This window comes from Gossypium hirsutum, chromosome D11 (genome assembly GCF_007990345.1).
Source record: "Gossypium hirsutum isolate 1008001.06 chromosome D11, Gossypium_hirsutum_v2.1, whole genome shotgun sequence".
NCBI lineage: Eukaryota > Viridiplantae > Streptophyta > Magnoliopsida > Malvales > Malvaceae > Gossypium > Gossypium hirsutum.
Genome location: NC_053447.1, coordinates 19,521,654 through 19,540,375, shown reverse-complemented (window position 1 = coordinate 19,540,375; position 18,722 = coordinate 19,521,654). Strand labels below are relative to the sequence as shown.

The 18,722-nt window shown below is 35.6% G+C and overlaps 1 protein-coding gene across 1 annotated transcript; it reads left to right on the top strand.

The window, feature by feature from the left end:
- The first annotated feature begins 15,001 nt into the window (after window positions 1-15,001).
- On the top strand, window positions 15,002-16,861 carry LOC107912883 (U-box domain-containing protein 21). Its single transcript, XM_016841246.2, has one exon. The coding sequence runs from the start codon at window positions 15,466-15,468 to the stop codon at window positions 16,786-16,788; it is 1,323 nt and encodes a 440-aa protein (XP_016696735.2). The 5' UTR covers window positions 15,002-15,465; the 3' UTR covers window positions 16,789-16,861.
- Window positions 16,862-18,722: the final 1,861 nt, after the last annotated feature.

Genomic DNA, 18,722 nt, shown 5'->3' with positions numbered 1-18,722 from the left:
AATGGTGTCTTTGAAGTATGAAATTTCGCTGTTGGATCGCAACACCAGATTTGCGTTCGTTGTGGCAGATTAAGATGCAAACAGTTCTTGCACAGACGGATCTGGAGAATGCCCTACTAGGGATAGATAAGATGCCTTCAACATTAGCGGATGAAGAGAAGAAGCGTAAGGATCGAAAGGCGTTAACACAATTACATTTGCATTTGTCTAACGAAATTTTACAGGATATGATGAAGGAAAAGACCGACGCTGCATTATGGAAGAGACTGGAATAAATATGTATGTCAAAAACTCTAACCAGCAAGTTGCATATGAAGTAGCGTTTTTATGCTCATCGTTTGGAGGAAGGTGCATCTGTGCACGAACACTTAATAGTGTTTAAAGAAACTCATTCAAACTTAAAGTCCATGGAGGTTCAGTATGATAAGGAAGATCTAGGGTTGATTCTAATTTGTTTGTTGCCCCCGTCTTATTCAACCTTTAAAGATACGATTTTATATAGCTGCGAGTCTCTCATAATTGATGAGGTTTATGATTCTTTGACCTCATATGATAAGATGAAGTATCTTGTGGTTAAACCTGACTCTAAGAGAGAGGGTCTCATTGTTCGTGGGAGATAAGATCGGAATACTAATGATGATCGTGGAATGACACATGAACGAAATCCTTGAGGTAAATCTAAGGGTAGATCGAAGTCTTCAAACAGAGGTAAAACTTGTAACTTCTGCGAGAAGAAAGGGCACATTAAATCTGAGTGCTATAAGCTACAGAACAAGATCAAAATGGTGATTGTGAATCAAAAGGGAAAATAACCAAAAAGTTTTTGTCAAGCTGATGTTGTAAAAGATTACAGCGACGGTGAACTTCTAGTCGCTTCTGTCAACAGTTCTAAAGTGAGCGAAGAGTGGATCATTGATTCGGGCTGTACCTTCCACATGAGTCCCAATCGAGATTGTTTTACAACTTACGAAACAGTGTCTGAAGGTGTTGCTTTGATGGGAGATAATGCTTCGTGTAAAATTACGGTGTTGGAACGATTAAAATTAAGATGTTTGATGGAGTTGTCAAAACACTTAGTGACGTGCGACATGTTCTAGAATTAAAGAAGAATTTAATTTCATTGAGTACTCTTGATTCAAAAGTGTACAGATACATAGCTGAAAGTGAGGTTTTGAAGATTTCTAAAGGTTCATTCGTTGTGATGAAAGGGTAGAAAAAGACTGCCAAGTTATATGTTTTGTAGGGTTTTACTGTTATTGGTAATGCAGTTGTCGCTTCCTCTTTCTTATCAGATAATGAAATTACTAAACTTTGGCATATGCGCCTAAGGCATATGAGTGAGAATAGCATGGCAGAATTGAGCAAAAGAGGACTTCTTGATGGGTAAGGAGTTTGCAAACTGAAGTTCTGTGAGCACTGCGTTTTTAGGAAGTAAAAGAAAGTTTGATTCACTAGAGAAATCCATAACACGAACGGAACGTTGGAGTATATTCATTCTGATCTGTGGGGGCCATCCTGAGTGCCTTCGAAAGGTGGAGTTAATTATATGCTAACTTTTATTGATGATTTTTCTAGAAAAGTTTGGGTGTTATTCCTAAAACAAAAAAATGATCTATTTTTCGCATTTAAGTATGAGAAACTATGATTGAAAAATAGACGGAAAAATAAATAAAATACCTTTGCACAGACAATGGCTTAGAGTTTTGTTCTGATGAGTTTAATAAGCTGTGCAAGTCAGAAAGGATCGTGAGACACTTGACAGTTTGTCATACTCCACAACAAAACGGCACTGCAGAACGAATGAACAGAACGATCATGAAGAAGGTTCGATGTATGTTGTCAAAAACCAACTCACCAAAGTCATTTTGGGCCGAAGCAGCCTCTACTGCATGTTTTTTGATCAACCGATCTCCATCCGTTTCCATTGAGAAAAAGACTCCACAAGAGGTATGGTATGGTAATCTTACTGACTATTCTGATTTAAAGATCTTTGGGTGTCTTGCGTATGCTCATGTTGAAAAGGAAAATTGGAACCGAGATCCATTAAATGTGTTTTTCTTGGTTATAAAGCTGGTGTAAAAGGGTATAAGTTATGGTGTCCTGAAAATAAAAAAGTTGTGATTAGCAGAGATGTTGTTTTTGATGAAACTGCGATGTTACCTAACTTATTTCTTAAAGACTCTTCCAATAAAGAAAATCAAAAGTAGGTTGAGTATCAGATTAATCCAAAATCTACAACAGAGTTGACCCCTCAAGCCAGTACAAAAATTCAGAATAGAGTTGCTTCCTTACTACAATACTCTATCGCTAAAAATAGAACTAGAAGAGAAATTAAATGTCCAAAGAAGTATGTCGAGGCTGATCTAGTTGCTTGTGCTTTAAATGTGGCTGAAGATATAGATGCAAATTAAGAGCCATCTAATTATTCTGAGGCGGTTAGCTGTAAAGACTCAGAAAAGTGGATGTTTGCTATGCAAGAGGAGATGGAATCACTCCACAAAAATAGAACATGAGATCTTGTGAAACTTCCTTAAGGTAAAAATGTTGTTCGTTGCAAATGGGTGTTTAAAAAGAAAGAAGGGACTCTAGAAGTTGAAAAACCCAGATATAAAGCAAGGCTTGTTGCAAAGGGTTACAATTAATTTCCAGGAGTGGATTTCACAGATGTGTTCTCTCCAGTTGTGAAGCATAGTTTGATTTGAGCTTTGCTTGGTATTGTGGCCATGCATGATTTGGGGGGGACTTGAGGAGGATATTTACATACAACAACTAGAGGGTTTTACAGTCTTAGAAAAAAAGACTATGTTTGCTTGCTTAAAAAGTCCCTTTACGGTTTGAAACAGTCATTAAGAAAGTGGTACAATAGGTTTGATTCCTTTATGACTTCTCATGATTTCAAAAGAATTAGTTTTGACAGTTGTGTTTACTTTAAGAAAAACAGTGATGGTTCTTTTGTATATCTACTCCTTTATGTTGATGATATGTTGATAGCAGCAAAATATAAAGGAGAGATAAGAAAAGCTTAAGCCCAACTAAGTGAATAATTTGAGACGAAAGATTTGGGACCAGTAAAAAAGATACTTTGTATGAAGATTCTTAGAGATAGAAAAATAAGTAAATTGTACCAAAGTTAGAATTGGTACATTAAGAAAGTTCTTTGCAGGTTCAATATGCAAAGTGCTAAGCCTGTTAGTACTCCTTTAGTAGCCCGTTTCAGACTTTCATCGACTTTGTCTCCATAATCAGATGATGAGATTGATTACATGTCACATGTTTCATACTCTAGTGTAGTAGGATCTCTCATGCATACTATTTTTTGTTCACGTCCAGATTTATCATATGCAGTTAGTGCAGTTAACAGATACATGGCAAATCCCGGTAAAGAACATTGGAAAGCAGTTCAGTGGATTTTAAGATACTTACGAGGTACTACTGATGTTTGCTTACAGTTTGGAAGAACTAAAGATGGAGTCATTGGGTATGTTGATGTTGATTTTGCTAGAGACCTTGATAGAAGAAGATCTCTCACAGGTTATGTCTTTACAATCGGAGGTTCTGCAATCAGTTAGAAAGCCACTTTGCAAACTACAGTTACTTTGTCTACCACTAAAGCTGAGTACGTGGCGATTACTGAGGCTTGTAAATAAGCTATTTGGTTGAAGGGATTATTTAGTGAACTCAATGAATACCTTCAAATCAGTACAATATTTTGTGACAATAAGAGTGTTATCTTCCTTACAAAAGATCAAATGTTTCATGAGAGAACAAAATACATTGATGTTCGGTATCATTTTGTTCGTGATATTATTGCTCGTGGTGATATTGTTGTGAGCAAAATTAGTACTCATGAAAATCTTGCAGATATGATGACTAAGTCACTTCCTATATCCAAGTTTGAGCATTTCTTAGACTTGGTTGATGTTCATTATTGAAGTTAAACCCTTAAGGGGATTTATAGAAGAGGTGAAAAACTTGTTCGTTGAGAATTCGTGTCAATGTGGAGATTGTTAGAGTTGTGTGACCCAAATTCTAAGAGATTGCTTACAAGTCAAGTTAAACAAAATACATCTTCTTTCTAAAAGATTTAATATTTATGAGTATGATATATTTAATATTTATTAACATAATATATTTACCTATAAATAGATGTAGTCGAAACTCCTCTTGTAATTATTCGAATTCGACATAGTGAATTTTCTTCTCTTTTGGCCGTGGTTTTTCCCCGAAAGGGTTTCCACGTAAAATTCTGTGTGTTCTCTATTTTTATTTCTCTTTTCTTTGCGATATATTGTCATTACCGACGTTCTATTTTCACATCTTCAGAACTATGTCGACAAATTTTACAAGGGTTGTCATTTCCTATTCCTCTCCTTAACATTTCCACATTCGTAAGTAATCGGTGTTTTAGAACAAGCCAAATGAAGAATCCCATTGGGATGCTTGAAACTTCTAAGGAAGCTGCCAATTTGGCAGCTTCAAATTTTATACTCCCTTTCGAAGCTTACCATATGCGCTTTTTAATGAGAAAGAACCCATCGAAGAACTCCCTAAAATGATTCTATCTGATCCATCAGATGGATGAGGTGGTGGAATTCCTACAATCTTAGTGATGATTTACTTAGTACACCAAAAATGAAAGAAGTCAAGATTCCAAGAACCATCACCTGTAACCATGTCACTAAGGGAGCAGTCTATGTCACTAAGGGTCCAACCTTTGGAATCCAAGGATCCCTCCATCAATTAATATCTTTTCCATTATCGACAGACCAAAACAGGTTCTCACAAATAAGAGGCCATACCTTGACGAGAGAACGCCATAAAAAGGAGCCATGCCCTCTTGAAAGGGACTCTAGTAAACCATTTTACATTTCGTACTTCGATCTAAGAATCCGAACCCAAAAAGCATTGGAGTTTGTCATAATACTAAATCCTACCTTCATCATGAAAGAAGTAATATGCTCTTTCAAATGTTTTATCCCAATACCACCATGTGCCCTGGGTTGACATACCGAATCCTAACTCACCAAAGTCATCTTTTTAACCTCATTATAAGATTCCCATATGAATTTCCTGACCATCTATTCAATCTCATTACACAAGTCCTTAGGGACCGTCATAGAATACATGAAGTAACTTGGAATTATAAGCAACATTGATTGGGCCAAAGTGACACTACCAGCTAGAGAGAGTTTCCTAGCATCCTAACTTGAAAGTTTAGTATGCATCTTATCAACGATGAAACACAGTGTATTGTTTGTTACCTTGTAATGGAAGAGAGACACTCCTAGATAAGACCCTAAGTTTTGCACTTTTTGATAACCGAAAATGTTACTTATACATCTTCCTAAGTTACCATCCACACCTTTTGAAAAGATGTTGGTTTTTTTATATATTAATCTCGTGGCCCAAGAAATCACAAAAATTATCCAGGACTCTTTTAATGATTCTCGCTTGATGCTTTTTTGCATGACCACATAGAATTAGATCATCTGTAAAGAATTTTAAAAGAATTTAAAACTCTTTTCCCAATAACGTGAAAAATAATAAAAAGTCTAAAAATTGAAAAAAATGAAACTCTTGTTGATTTTAAAAAATCAATAAAATTAGTGACATAACTCTAACATAGTATATTTGAGTTCAACAATAGCCTATTTATGGTGTGCATGTGTGTTTCAATTAGAGTCATAATCCAAAGCCATTAGAATCACATTTCAAATCGAAATCCACTGGATAATATAGCATTGTATTGTATATGTGAGCAATTGCGAAGGTAGATTAATGGTTTTAGCCCTCCAAAAGTTGTAGAATTGTTTTAGTGCCCTTTTAGAAATTTTAAAAACATAATTAGTTTAGTGGTAATTTTTATTTTGACTCTTAAATATTTATAATTTATTTTTAGCCCTTCTAAAAGTATGTGAGTAATTTAAAAATGTGTTTATTTATACAAGACGTTGATAAATTTTTAAAAAACAAAAAATATTAATGTTTTTGGTTTAAAAGTTTTTTTAAATTTTTTATGGGAAAAAATTTGGTACACTGCCATGCCATAAGAGTTTTTAGACTTCATAAGTAGGGTTAAGGGGTTGACAAGTGTTCTATAGAAGTATAGTAAAATATTATAGAGATTATCTCAAATAAGAACAATGTTGTTGTCTTAAGTAATATCGTTGGTACTTTTTTCTTATGAACGCTTTGATTTTGTCAGATGAGGGAGGTGGTGGTGATAGTGTTAATGATGATTAAAATACAAAGAAAGTCAGATTCAAAGAGACGAGAGAGAATTTTGATGGAGATATGGTTGTAAATTTGACCCCGGTACTTGGGTTTTCTTGGAAGGATATGTTGTTAAAAAGAGGTTCATTTGGATCGATGACTCTTTTTTCGAACTCAGAGATTTTGAACGGAGATGATTTTGAGTTTACAGAAAGAGACATCGTGAGATCCGACATTAATGGTATTTAGATCATTGACTTTTTGGAACAAAATTGGTATCTGTTTGTTAAGGATATAGATACCACAGTGTTGTGAAATTATTAGAGAGAAATATCGACTCCTCTATGCTTCTTAATTGAATTTTTGTTCTTTGGAAACCTTTTCAACTATTCCATCTAATGGATGTAGAGAATGGGTATTTTTTTGTAAGATTTCAGAATAAAGGGGGATTTTAAGGTGGCAGTGACCCATGGCCGGTGGGTGTTGTTTGGGCATTATCTTTCTATCCAACCATAGACGGTGAACTTTAACTCGTCAAAAGCCTTCCCAAGTTTGGTGTTGGCATAAATTCGATTCCCTAGATTGTCAGGTTTTGTATATAAATAAAGGGTCCTAGAAGAGATTAGAAGTCTCATTGGTAAGGTGGCTTGGTTAGATTTGAAAACATATAGCAAAACAAGAGGCAGATTTGTGAGAATGTCTGTGCCTGTGGACCTAGACAAACCACTCATCTCACAGGTTTTGGTAGATGATAGATTTCAAATGGTAGAGTTTGAAGCCTTACCGGCGATTTGTGTCGCCTGCGACCGATACGGTCACGTTAAGGGCTCATACCCTTTGAAAATAGTGAACTCGATTCTCCTTGGTGGTAAGGAAAATGTCCTCATCCCATCGATAGAAAATGCTAACACGGAGACGACGGAAAATTCCTTCAACCATTGGATAATAGTTAAATGAAGATCCAGGCGTAATCAGAGGGACTCTAGTGGAAAGAAGGTGAATTTTATTGTAAAAAACTCATTAGGGTCTAGATTTGGTCCTTTGTCTTAGCTGAATTATGAAAAGCTTTTAGATGATGCGGTGCAATTGAAGGATTTAGGTGATAGGTTTCAACAAGGAGAATTTTTGAGGAATTTAAAAGGTAAGGGAGTTGGACTGAGGCATGAAAAGGTAGGTGTGGAGCCTGGTGACCCATTATTAATTGACCAGATGGTGTCAATTGGGCCGCATAATCCTAAGGTTATTTCGGGTTTAAAGGATAATGGGGTAAAAAATAGAATTGGTAGGCTAGCATTAGAAAAGTCCATTTGGCAGTGATTTGGGTTTTGGTCTGTCCATTTCTCTTACTTCCAATGTTTTGGATCAAGTATTGGAGAACTTTAATAATAGAGGTTCGTCTAAATCTAAAAACAATAAGGTAACTCTTATTTCTATTCTAGTGCATGATAAATTAATTGCTGATAATGCTTATTTTGAGGGCATGGGTAATAGTTCAATGCACAATAATCCTATGTTTAATGGCCTTTTTGAATTAATGGTTAATTTAGATGTTAAGTCTTTAAATCCCAAGCGCCATTCGGTTGTTTTATTCAAAGGTCATAATGATCCAAATTCTTCTAAAAACACTAGCAAAAGTAATGTGGTTGGCGTTAATAAAACAAATCTTAGTTCCAAAGGGTGTGTATCAGATGGTAAAAGTAGGAGTGACCGTGTCAAAATATCTCTCAACCGCACCATCTAGGAAAGGGAGGTCGTTTTAATAACACTGATGCCTTTCAAATTCCTCTACAGGAGGCCATGAGTTCTATGGAAAATCTTTTTAATTCTCAAACTGAGCTTGAAGTTGAAGTGGACATATGAAATACCGAGGGACGAAGTGGTGGTGGTGATCCATCTTCCGCGCATTAACGATTGCCCCCTTTTTTTGTCTTTTATGAATTTTAACATTTTTTGTTGGAATTGTTAAAGTTGTGCTAGTTTGAAGTTTCCTTGTATTTTCTATGAGTATAATAGGGAGTATAAGCCAATTATGATTGGCCTCTTAGAAACAAGGGTAAGTGGTTTCAAAGTCGATTCGGTTATTGCTAACCTTGATTTTCATTTTTCCCATGGTGTAGAGGCGGTGAGTTTCTATAATGGTATTTGGATTGGGTGGAGGGATGTAGAAATTTTAAAAAATTATCCTCAGTTCATTTTACTTAGAGTTTCTGAAACTCCACATAGGTGACATTTTCTTGTTACATTTGTTTATAGGAGTCCAGACAGACAAAAACGAAAGTATTTATGGGAAGCCCTAAAATGTGTAATCCCGTTGGACGGGACTCCATGGTTAGCTATTGTAGACTTCAACGTTATCCTTTATTCCTATGATAAGAAAAGGGGACGGGTCTCTGGGAAAAAATGTTCCCTTTTTGGTGAGTTTATGGATTCCATGGCTCTGCATGATTTGTGTTTCAGTGGTCTGAATTTCACTTGACACAGAGGAGGAGTTTTTGATAAACTGGACAGGACTATCTACAACGATGCTTGGAATATCATATTTTCTTACTCTAGGGTGACTTATTTGCCAATGCTTAAATCAAATTATAAACCTCTAATATAATCTCTTATGCCAACTTTTTAATCTATTTTAGGGCGGCCTTTTCATTTCTTAGTAGGTTGGGTTGAGCATCCGACCTTTTCTGTCTTTGTTAAGGATAGTTAGACTTCTTTTGGGAACATATTGATAACGCATTCTACTTTCACTGGGCATGTTAAGGTAAGGAACAAGAAGGTGTATGGTCACATTACTTCTCATAAGAGCTAGTTGATTCAAAAACTTGAGAACATCCAAAAAGCGCTTGATCATGGGAATTTGGTTTTTCTGAATCAGGTTGAATTTGATGTCAAAAAGGAACTAGAAGCTATGTTACACCATGAGGAACTTTTATGGCGTCAAAAAGTGAAGTGTGATTGGCTAATTTTCGAACTGAAATACTAAATTCTTTTATAGACGAACATTGCAGAGGAGAAAGCATAATCAAGTTGATGTTTTGAGGAATAATTTGGTTAAATTGATTTTAGATGAGGATAAGTTGAAATAGAAGGCAGTTAACTTTTATAGGAAATTGTATGGTGAGCATCCTAGAAGGATGACCAATTTACATTCTGGTTCATTTCCTTCTCTTAATCAATGAGAGATCCAGTTTCTTGGCAAACCGATTTTTGATAAGGAGATTAAGATAACTGATGGGTGTCGAATCCACCAATATAAACCTACGCCTTAGTTTACAAATTATGCCGTATAGGGAGTAGGGTCGATCCCTCAGAGACTGGTTTACTGTAAATTGTCGCTTACTTGACCAGATTTTATGTCGGGGCAGCTGTCGTGCCCAAGACGTTCGGGGGGGATAAAAATTTGAAAACCTGAAATAAACAGAAAAATAACGTAAAAAGTAAAAGTTGAAAACAGAATAATAAAAATTGTGAAATAAATATTAAGAAAAATTAATTAGAATGAGCTCAGCTTTAGACACGAATTTTCCTCGTCTTTGAACCGATCCTCGAAATTGGATTAACTCCTCTTTTCCAATAAGCTAGTTATAGCTACCAAGGACGCCTCGGACACTAACTTTTCCTTGTGTAAATTAGTTAAGGAACGTCCAATAACTAATTCTTACCGATCGAACAACCACGAAACGTTTGTGATTTAGAACTCCGGCAGCTTTGCGTTCTAGAAGAGCCTAGCTCGAACCAATGCCCTCAACCGCGTGGGGCATTTAAATTCGGTTACTACCTCTCTTGACGGAACCAAACAGCTATCTCCACTTGGCACGCCAATGTGTTCACAGAAAATCGATTAGAAACGTTCCTTTCGGAATTCCAACTGTACGTCTAACCGCACTAAATCAAATGACGTCTTTTTTGACTTAGTATTGATCTGACTTTATGAGTTGACAAAATCATACTCTTAATCTGGAGAAGTAATAAGTACTGGAATTTTAGGAGTTAAATGGCTCGGGTTCGTAACTCACAGGTTTTGACGAGGCTAATTTCGGCCTAAAGCTGAAAATGGGTTTAGTTGGCTAAGGTTTGGGGCATGTTGGTATTTGATAAATTAAATAAGGTAAATGGGTGAAAAGGTGGGTGATGTGATTGAGTATGGGGGTTGGAATATATTAAAGTGGGGTGGTTGAAAAAGGGATTTTGAAAAAGGAGTTGTAAATGGTAAGTAGTAACAAGCTGGAAGTTTTAGGAATTGAAAGTTAAAGAAACTAAAGACAATAGATAAATTTGTGAAAAGTTGAAAATAAAGGTAAAATGGATGGTAGGCTACTGGAACTAATAAATTGAAGGAAAACAAACTAAGAAATAACAAAGACTACGTGAGAAATGAGAGAATTTGAAAGATAAAAGCTAAATGTTTTTTTATTGATGAATTGATGAACAATACATGCTCTATTTATACTAAAGGATTTACTAATTTAGGAGGCAACTAGTCTGGAAAATCAAGGAAAAATAAAAATATAAATATTCCATGACAAAAATATCCCAAAACAATCTCCCCCACTAAGTCAACAAAATTTTCAGCTAATTAATATTGAAAAAAATTCTACTTTGGCCCTCCTTCTTTGCTTCTTTCTTTAATTTGGCTCAATTGTTTCCTTTTTCTTCTATTTAGCCCCAAATTACATTCCTGCACAAAATTCAATAAATATGGCTAAATTAGTGGTGCATTCTCATAAATTAACCAATTTAATTACATAAAATATGTAACTTTAGCATTTAATCAATAACACTCTTTGATATGACACCTTTAAATACTCCATGTAGTGACAGTTTTCATGCTCTATTTCATCAGAGTCAGTGGAAGCACGTTGGTCTATCTGTTTGCAATTGGGTCAAAAGGATCTTCTCTGGTGAATCCATCGATCCATATATTAACAATTCTCTTATTGTTCTTAATCCCAAAGTCTAAAATCCAGAAAAATTTTCGCACTTTCGCTAATAAGGCTTTGCTCAGTATTGTATAAGCTAATTATGAAAATCATCGCCAATAGATTTAAGGTTGTGTTTCCAAAGATTATTAGTACCGGACACGCTGGTTTTGTTGCAGGGAGGAACATCAACGATGACATCATTATTGCCTAGGAAGTTATATATTCCATGAAGAGTAAGTAGAAGAATAAAAGGTGGATGGCCATTAAAATCGATCTTGAGAAAGCATATGATTTCATTCGATAGAATTTCATAGGTGCATCTCTCCAAGCTTCAAGTATTCTTGATTTACTTCATAATGTTATTATGTCTGCTATTTCTAATTCTACTATGTAGGTGTTATGGAATGGAATCCCAACGCAGAAATTCAGACTAGCAAGGGGAGTTCGCCAAGGATGCTCGCTATCACCTTACCTTTTTATTTTGTGTATGGAGTGGTTGGGGCATGGTATTTGCCCAGCCATGGATACTGGTGATGGTTTACTATTCGTTTATCGGGAACAGTTCCACCTCTTTCATATATACTTTTTGCAAATGATTTGATTCTCTTTGGTCATACAAAAGAAAAATAGATAATAGTCATTAAAGAAGTTTTAGATTCGTTTTGTGAAATTTATAGAAATAGAGCATTTTCTTTTCCAGTGACATTGAAGAAGATCTTAGAAGGAGCATAAATATGTTTTTTGGTTTTCAAGTGGTGCAGAATCTCGACTCGTATTTAGGGATTCCCATCTTTCATGAAAAAGTTACAAATAACACCTTGCATTTTGTTGTTGACAAGGTACGAAGCAAACTTTTTCGCTAGGATGGTAGACAACTATCTTTAGCTAGTAGAGTAACTTTGGCGCAGTTAATTTTTCTCTCGATTCTAAGCTACTTTATGCAAACGATGATGATCCCAAAAGGCTTGTGTGATGAGATTGAGCAAATGGTAAGATAGTTTATTTGGGGGGTTTTAAATGAACAAAAAAATATGGTCTTGGTGAGCTGGGACTCAGTTTGTCAGGCTAAAGCACATGGTGGACTTGGTATAAGGTCCTTGCGAGATTAGAATACCTCTTTTATGATGAAGCTAGGATTCAATATTGTGACCAATTCTTCTGCTTTGTGGGTTAGGGTTCTTTGATCGAAGTATGAGGTTCAAAGTGGCTTGTCAGATACTATATTGAAGGGACTAAGTTCTTTTTTGTGGAGATTACTCTCAGATATATGGCCTTTTATTCGTGAAAATCTTCTTTAGCCTATTGGAGATGATAGAAGTATTATTTTTTGGTGAGATCCTTAGGTCCCAAACATTGGGCCTTTGTGTAAAAAGATATTTCTTAATTCTAATCTCGATATGGATTGTACACTCTGTGATTTGGTTATAGAAAATGATGATTGGAATTTGGATTTTTTTCGGCTTTGGGTTTCTAAGGAGATCATTTAACAGACTGTTCGCAGATGAATTTTGGTAAAAATAGAATAATTTAGGGAATGACCACGTCTGGTTCTTTTTCCGTTAAAAGTACATATGAGAAGTTACAGAAAGGGTTATGGAATTCAAAGGAATCAATTTGGCAACTTCTGTGGAAATTTTAAGGTCTGCAATGGGTTAGATTTTTCATATGGCTAGCCCTTAGAGAACAGTTGCTCACTAATGCAGAAAAGACGAGGAGAGGAATTGGAATGAATATTGCTTGTGGAATTTGTGGCCTTGATTATGAAAATGTATTACATGTTCTTAGGGATTTCACTGCAGCAAAAGATATTTGGAATCAATTAATTCCAACAGGTAAACTTTTTACTTTTTATTCTGAATCTTACAATAAAGGATGGAGCATAATCTCAGCAATTGACAAATTGGTCGTTTAGTGGGGGAAGTCAATTGGCATTGCCTATTCGAAATTTTAATTTGGCGTATCTGGAAGAATCAAAATCTTTTCATTTTTCAGGGATTGTCTTGGAACTCTAACGCAGTAATCAAGGTTTCTTTAAGTTGGGCAAAGTAGTATGCTTCTATTTCAAATTCATGCACTCTAAATCATTCTAGATCGATCGTTGCCCCTGCTTTGGTGAACAGTTAGGTTCACTTGAAGACAAATGGTTCGGTAAGATCAGAAGATGCATTCGCTACAGCTGGAGGGCTTTTGTATGATCAAAATGGGGAGTGGATTATTGGCTTCAGTAGGTATTTGGGTAACTGCACAATATTGGATTCTAAACTTTGGGGTATTTTTGATGGGGTGAAACTTGTGCTTGATCATGGGTTTAAAAGAGTCTTAATTTTGACTGATAGCATTGAAGTTGTTAATATCATCTAGGATGGAATACTTGGGGGTTCTAATTCTGCTTTGGTAAGAAGAATTCTTGTTTTATTGAAGCTTCAAAGTCATTGGAGCCTTCAACATGTTTCTCGAGAAGATAATAAATTTGTAGACAAGATTGTCAATATGGTACGAGACAGAAGAACTGGCTTACGGTTGATGAAAGATCCCATTCAAATGGATTCACTTTAATGTTTAACTTTTGAGTTCTATTTTTTCACCAAAAAAATAAATTAGAACAATGTTAGGTTTTACAAGGGGAAAAAATAGCTTATGCATGATCGACAAGTGGCAGACAACATGAAATTTAAGGATAGTAATGGTTACATTTATTTGGAATTTCCTTTATTTTGCTAAATAATATGTTCAAATTTACTTTTTATTGTGGTTAAGATTACTTTTACTATGAATGCCCTTTATTCCACAAAAATGTCATGAGTTAGAGGAAATTCATGTTAAAAAAAGTTGTGATTTGAGCCGTATTTAATGAATGAATATTAAAGAAGAAAACAACAATACTAAAAACTAAAATAAAAGAAGGATTAGTATTTGGTATACTGAAGTGCACATTTTTTTATTCTATAAAGAGTCTTGCATGTGTTTATTTGGTATACTACAAGTGGAGTTTTTAAATTCCAAGTAGGGTTAGGGGGTTAACAAGTGTCTTATAGAGGAATAGTAAAATATTATAAAAATAGATATTTTAAAAAATAAATGTCAAATTTTAAGACTCTTATGGAATAAAAAAGTACATTACCAATTTACTAAATAGTCACCCTAAAAGAAATTTCTTAGCTAAATTAAAAAAAATTAAACTAAAAGTAATTGAGCTTTTAAAATAAAAAAAAATCAATGCCATTTGTCACATGTTGGTTATAGATTGATTATTATTTTTTACCTCATAAAAAATAACATTGTTATTATATTGGAGCAACTTGCATAACATTTGATAAGTTTAGGTATCAAATTGGAAAAAAAATTAAATACCAAGTAAAAAAGTGTCTAAATTAAATATCAAATTGGATAAAAACAAATTAAATACTAAATTAGAGAAAAAAATATCAAATTAAGGTATTAAATTGAAAAAAAAAAGAGCATAGGTGCAAAATAAGATAAAAAAATAAATTAAATCCATATCCAAATTTACTAAGGACGCCTTTAAAAAGCTACCCAATATTTAATAAAAAGGTATACTACGTATAATTATACATATCCAAATTTAATAAATCCACAATTTTTAAAAGGTTAATGGAATATTAAAATATTTATTTTTTTAACAATTTTATTTTAGCTTCTGATCATATTTGTTTTTTTATAATGCTTAGAATTACCTATTACCCATCCCAATCCATAAATAAAAGGATAATACATTTTAACGCATTTGAATCGATATCCTCATCTTTTGACAATAATATTCATACCAATCTATTAAAATATCTAAATTTCTAATTCATTATTTACCATAGTAATATAGTTGATTCCATTAATGAATTAAAATGCCTGAATATATTATTTGCATTAAATTGAAATCCGTTGCAATATTCAATCCATCAAAAAAATCAAATATCTACAAAAAATTTCGGAAGTGTATCATCCCCGATTGCGTTGGATCGGATGCACAAAATCTTCAAAACCGCCTGACGTTAAAAAGACCAAGGAAGCAGCCACTCACGCGCCGTCGCCTGCCGCCAATCAGCGTACTGACTTTTTGATTCGATGACTCAGTCAGCTGGTCTATACTTAGCCGACTCTGAATTCCAATCTCAATATTTTACCTACTGATTTCATTTGATTTGATTTAACTTCCATCTTCAAACATTCAACGGTCAAACCTCCAAACCTTTTTCCCTAACGTTACCTAGCTTTGACCCGCCTATAATTTTACCTTCCTCGTATAAATAGCCCCAAACCTTAACACTCCAAATTCACAACCGAATTCGCCTGCATTTGTTTCTTTAAATACTCCGCAATGATTTTATCTTGGAGAAATCGCAGAGCCCATAACAACAAAATGAAGAACAACAATCGCTTGTGTGAAGATTTGGATGCGGAAATCAACGTTCCGATGCATTTCCGATGTCCTATTTCTCTTGATTTGATGAAAGATCCCGTCACATTATGCACTGGGATCACATATGATCGGGAGAACATCGAGAGATGGATTGAAGCCGGCAATGAAACTTGCCCATTCACCAAACAGGTCTTGGAAACTTTTGATTTGATCCCGAATCACATACTGCGAAGGATGATCCAAGACTGGTGCGTTCAGAACCGTTCTCTCGGCGTCGAACGGATCCCTACCCCACGAATCCCTGTGTCCCAATGTGAAGTCTCGGAGGTTTGTTCGAGGATCGTCGCTGCTACTCGACGTGGAGATGGAAAAAAGTGTGGGGAGTTGGTTAGGAAGATCAAGAATTGGGGCAAAGAAAGCGAACGTAACAAGCGTTGCATTATGGAGAACGGAACAGCTTGTATTTTATCCGCTTCTTTCGAGTCTTTCGCCCGTGATTCATTCGAGAAACACATAAATTTGTTGGTGGAAATTCTATCGGTACTGTCTTGGATGTCTCCTTTAGGCAAAGAAGGCCGATCCAAGCTGGAAACCGAGTCTTCTTTACGTTGCATCATTTGGCTTTTGAGGAATGGAGATCTTTCCGGTAGACAGTCCGCAGTTTTGGTACTCAAGGAGATTCTTCATTCGGATGAAAGACAAATAATTACGAACACCTTGCGGGCGATTGAAGGAGTTGTCGAAGCACTGTTTTTCTTGATCAAGGAACCAATTTCCCCTACTGCTACAAAAGCTTCGTTAATGGCTATTTGCTGCATGATTCCTTCAACCACGAAGAACGACATGATTACCTCTAGATTTTTAGAAATGGGTTTGGTTGGTGTGATCGTAGAAGCCATTGTTGAGGCCGATAAAAGTGTTTGTGAAAAAGCTTTGGGTGTATTGGATGAAATTTGCAATACTGAAAAAGGGAAAGAAGAAGCCTGCAACAATGCTTTGATTATGGCGGTGTTAGTGAGGAAAGTTCTGAGAGTTTCGGAATGGGCGACGGAGCTTTCGGTGTCGATTCTGTGGAAGCTTTGCGATGAAGAAAGTGTTAGAATAGAAGCGATTCAAGTGGGGACATTTAAGAAGTTGCTAGTGATTTTACAGGTTGGGTGTGGCGAGAGTACGAAGGAGAAGGTTAAGGAATTGTTAAAATTGCTCAATGTTTACAACAATAGAGTAGATTGTTCCGTGGATTCATCTATGGGCTTCAAGTATCTTAAGAAACCATTTTGATTTACATCCAACATACAGTTTGTATATTTAGGCTAACCAAAAAGAAAACATTCAATCAAAAATTGCATTCATTTCTTCATTCTTGTTAATTTTAGTCTTGTTTATTGTCTTTATTTATTTGCCAAAATCTGGATTTGTCCTTACAAAGAAGGAAGAGCTGCAATATTAATAATGGCACCTACAAATATATTTATAAAAATTTACATAAAAATTATGGGCATTTTACCAAAAAAATCCCATTTTTTTCATTAATTAACGAAATTGGCCAACTACTTAATAATTTACCGAATTGGTCCATTTTTCTCGAAATCGCTATCACGTCAACGCGATGTCAGGGTACGCGTCAGGACATCGCTGGACGCGATTTCCTGCTGAGTCAGCACATCGCGCTGACATGGCAGCGATGTCGGCCCGCGCGTGAACAGTGCCCAACGGTCAAATATTTGACTGTTGCCCCCCCAACGGTAAAAAAAAAAACTATAAATACCCCCACCCTTTTTTATTTTTCACTACAAATCCTCTCATATTTCCTCTCAATTTTCTCTCAATTTCCTTTCAAAATTCTCATGAATTCATATTTAATTTCAATTTCCTCTCAATTTCATTCCAAAAATCTCTCAAAGTCATATTTAATTTCAATTTGCTCTCAATTTCCTTTTTTAAAATAGTTTTAAATTTTTTTTATATTTTTATAAATCGTAAAAATTTCTACGATTTCATCAATCATTGACTCGTCTTGATAGGCATCACATATCGGTGGAACAAATAGAAATGGTAAGTGTTAAATTTAATTTTTAAATATTATTTAAGAATTTTTTATTTATGCTTTTTTAGATAATTATTAATTTATTATTTGTTATAAAAGTCTATAGATCAGGTATTGGAATGCAATATTCGGAACATGCATGGTCCTCCATCACCGTTGGTAGAGAACTACCTGCGGGAAGCGGGTTTTTGGCACGTGGCGACGGTAGGCCGGGGATGCAAGTTGTACCCGAAACTAATCAATGCGTTGATCGAGAGGTGGAGACCCGAGACGCACACATTCCATCTTCCATGTGGAGAGTGCACTATCACTCTAGAAGATGTGAGTCTGCAATTGGGATTGCCGGTCGACGGGACTGCTCAATCTAGCAATTGGGAGGCGGTGTGCTACGAGCTTTTGGGCGCTATTCTGGATAAAATGGATGGAGGTAAGATCGAGATGGGCTGGTTATGTGACACATTCCCTGATCCGGATGAAGATTCAACCGAAATTGAAAGAATCCAATATGCTTGGGCATACATTCTTCAAATAATTGGAGGTTATCTGATGCCCGACAAGTCACGGAGCCGCGTACATCTAAGATGGCTCCTGAAAATCGTAGATTCTAGAGAAGTCGGTGAATTTAGTTGGGGGTCTGCCGTCTTGGCAACATTGTATCGGGAGATGTGCGGGGCGACGCGACCGATGAGAGCGAAAATCGAAGGTTGCCTGTCACTACTGCAGTCATGGGCACGATTTCGCTTTCCATTTCTACGTCCTCGAATGGACCACCCATATACATTCCCACTCATAATGAGGTAAATTTTATATTAGATTTTACAACTATTATGTATATTTTTAAAAATAAAAGTATGCTAAAAATTTATTTAATTAGGTGGAACCATCCGGCAAGTCATGCTCGATTACCTACCGAACTTGAAGATATACGACTTCTATTGGACCAACAGTCGGAAGCACAAGTAAGTATTATTGCAAATAGATATTTTGTATTTAGTATTTAGTATTATGTATTATGTATATAACTAATATTTCTATCATGTTCATATAGTTTCAATGGACACCATATGAGGATCCGGCAATTCGGGCAGTAATTCCGAAAGAGTTCTTACAAAATCCGAACACTTGCCAGGTCAAAGTCGTGCTGATCAACTTCGCAACCGTGGAGCCG

Bases quoted from the DNA above. Each gene is read 5' to 3' on its own strand.
- LOC107912883 (XM_016841246.2), top strand. From the start codon at position 15,466: ATGATTTTATCTTGGAGAAATCGCAGAGCCCATAACAACAAAATGAAG.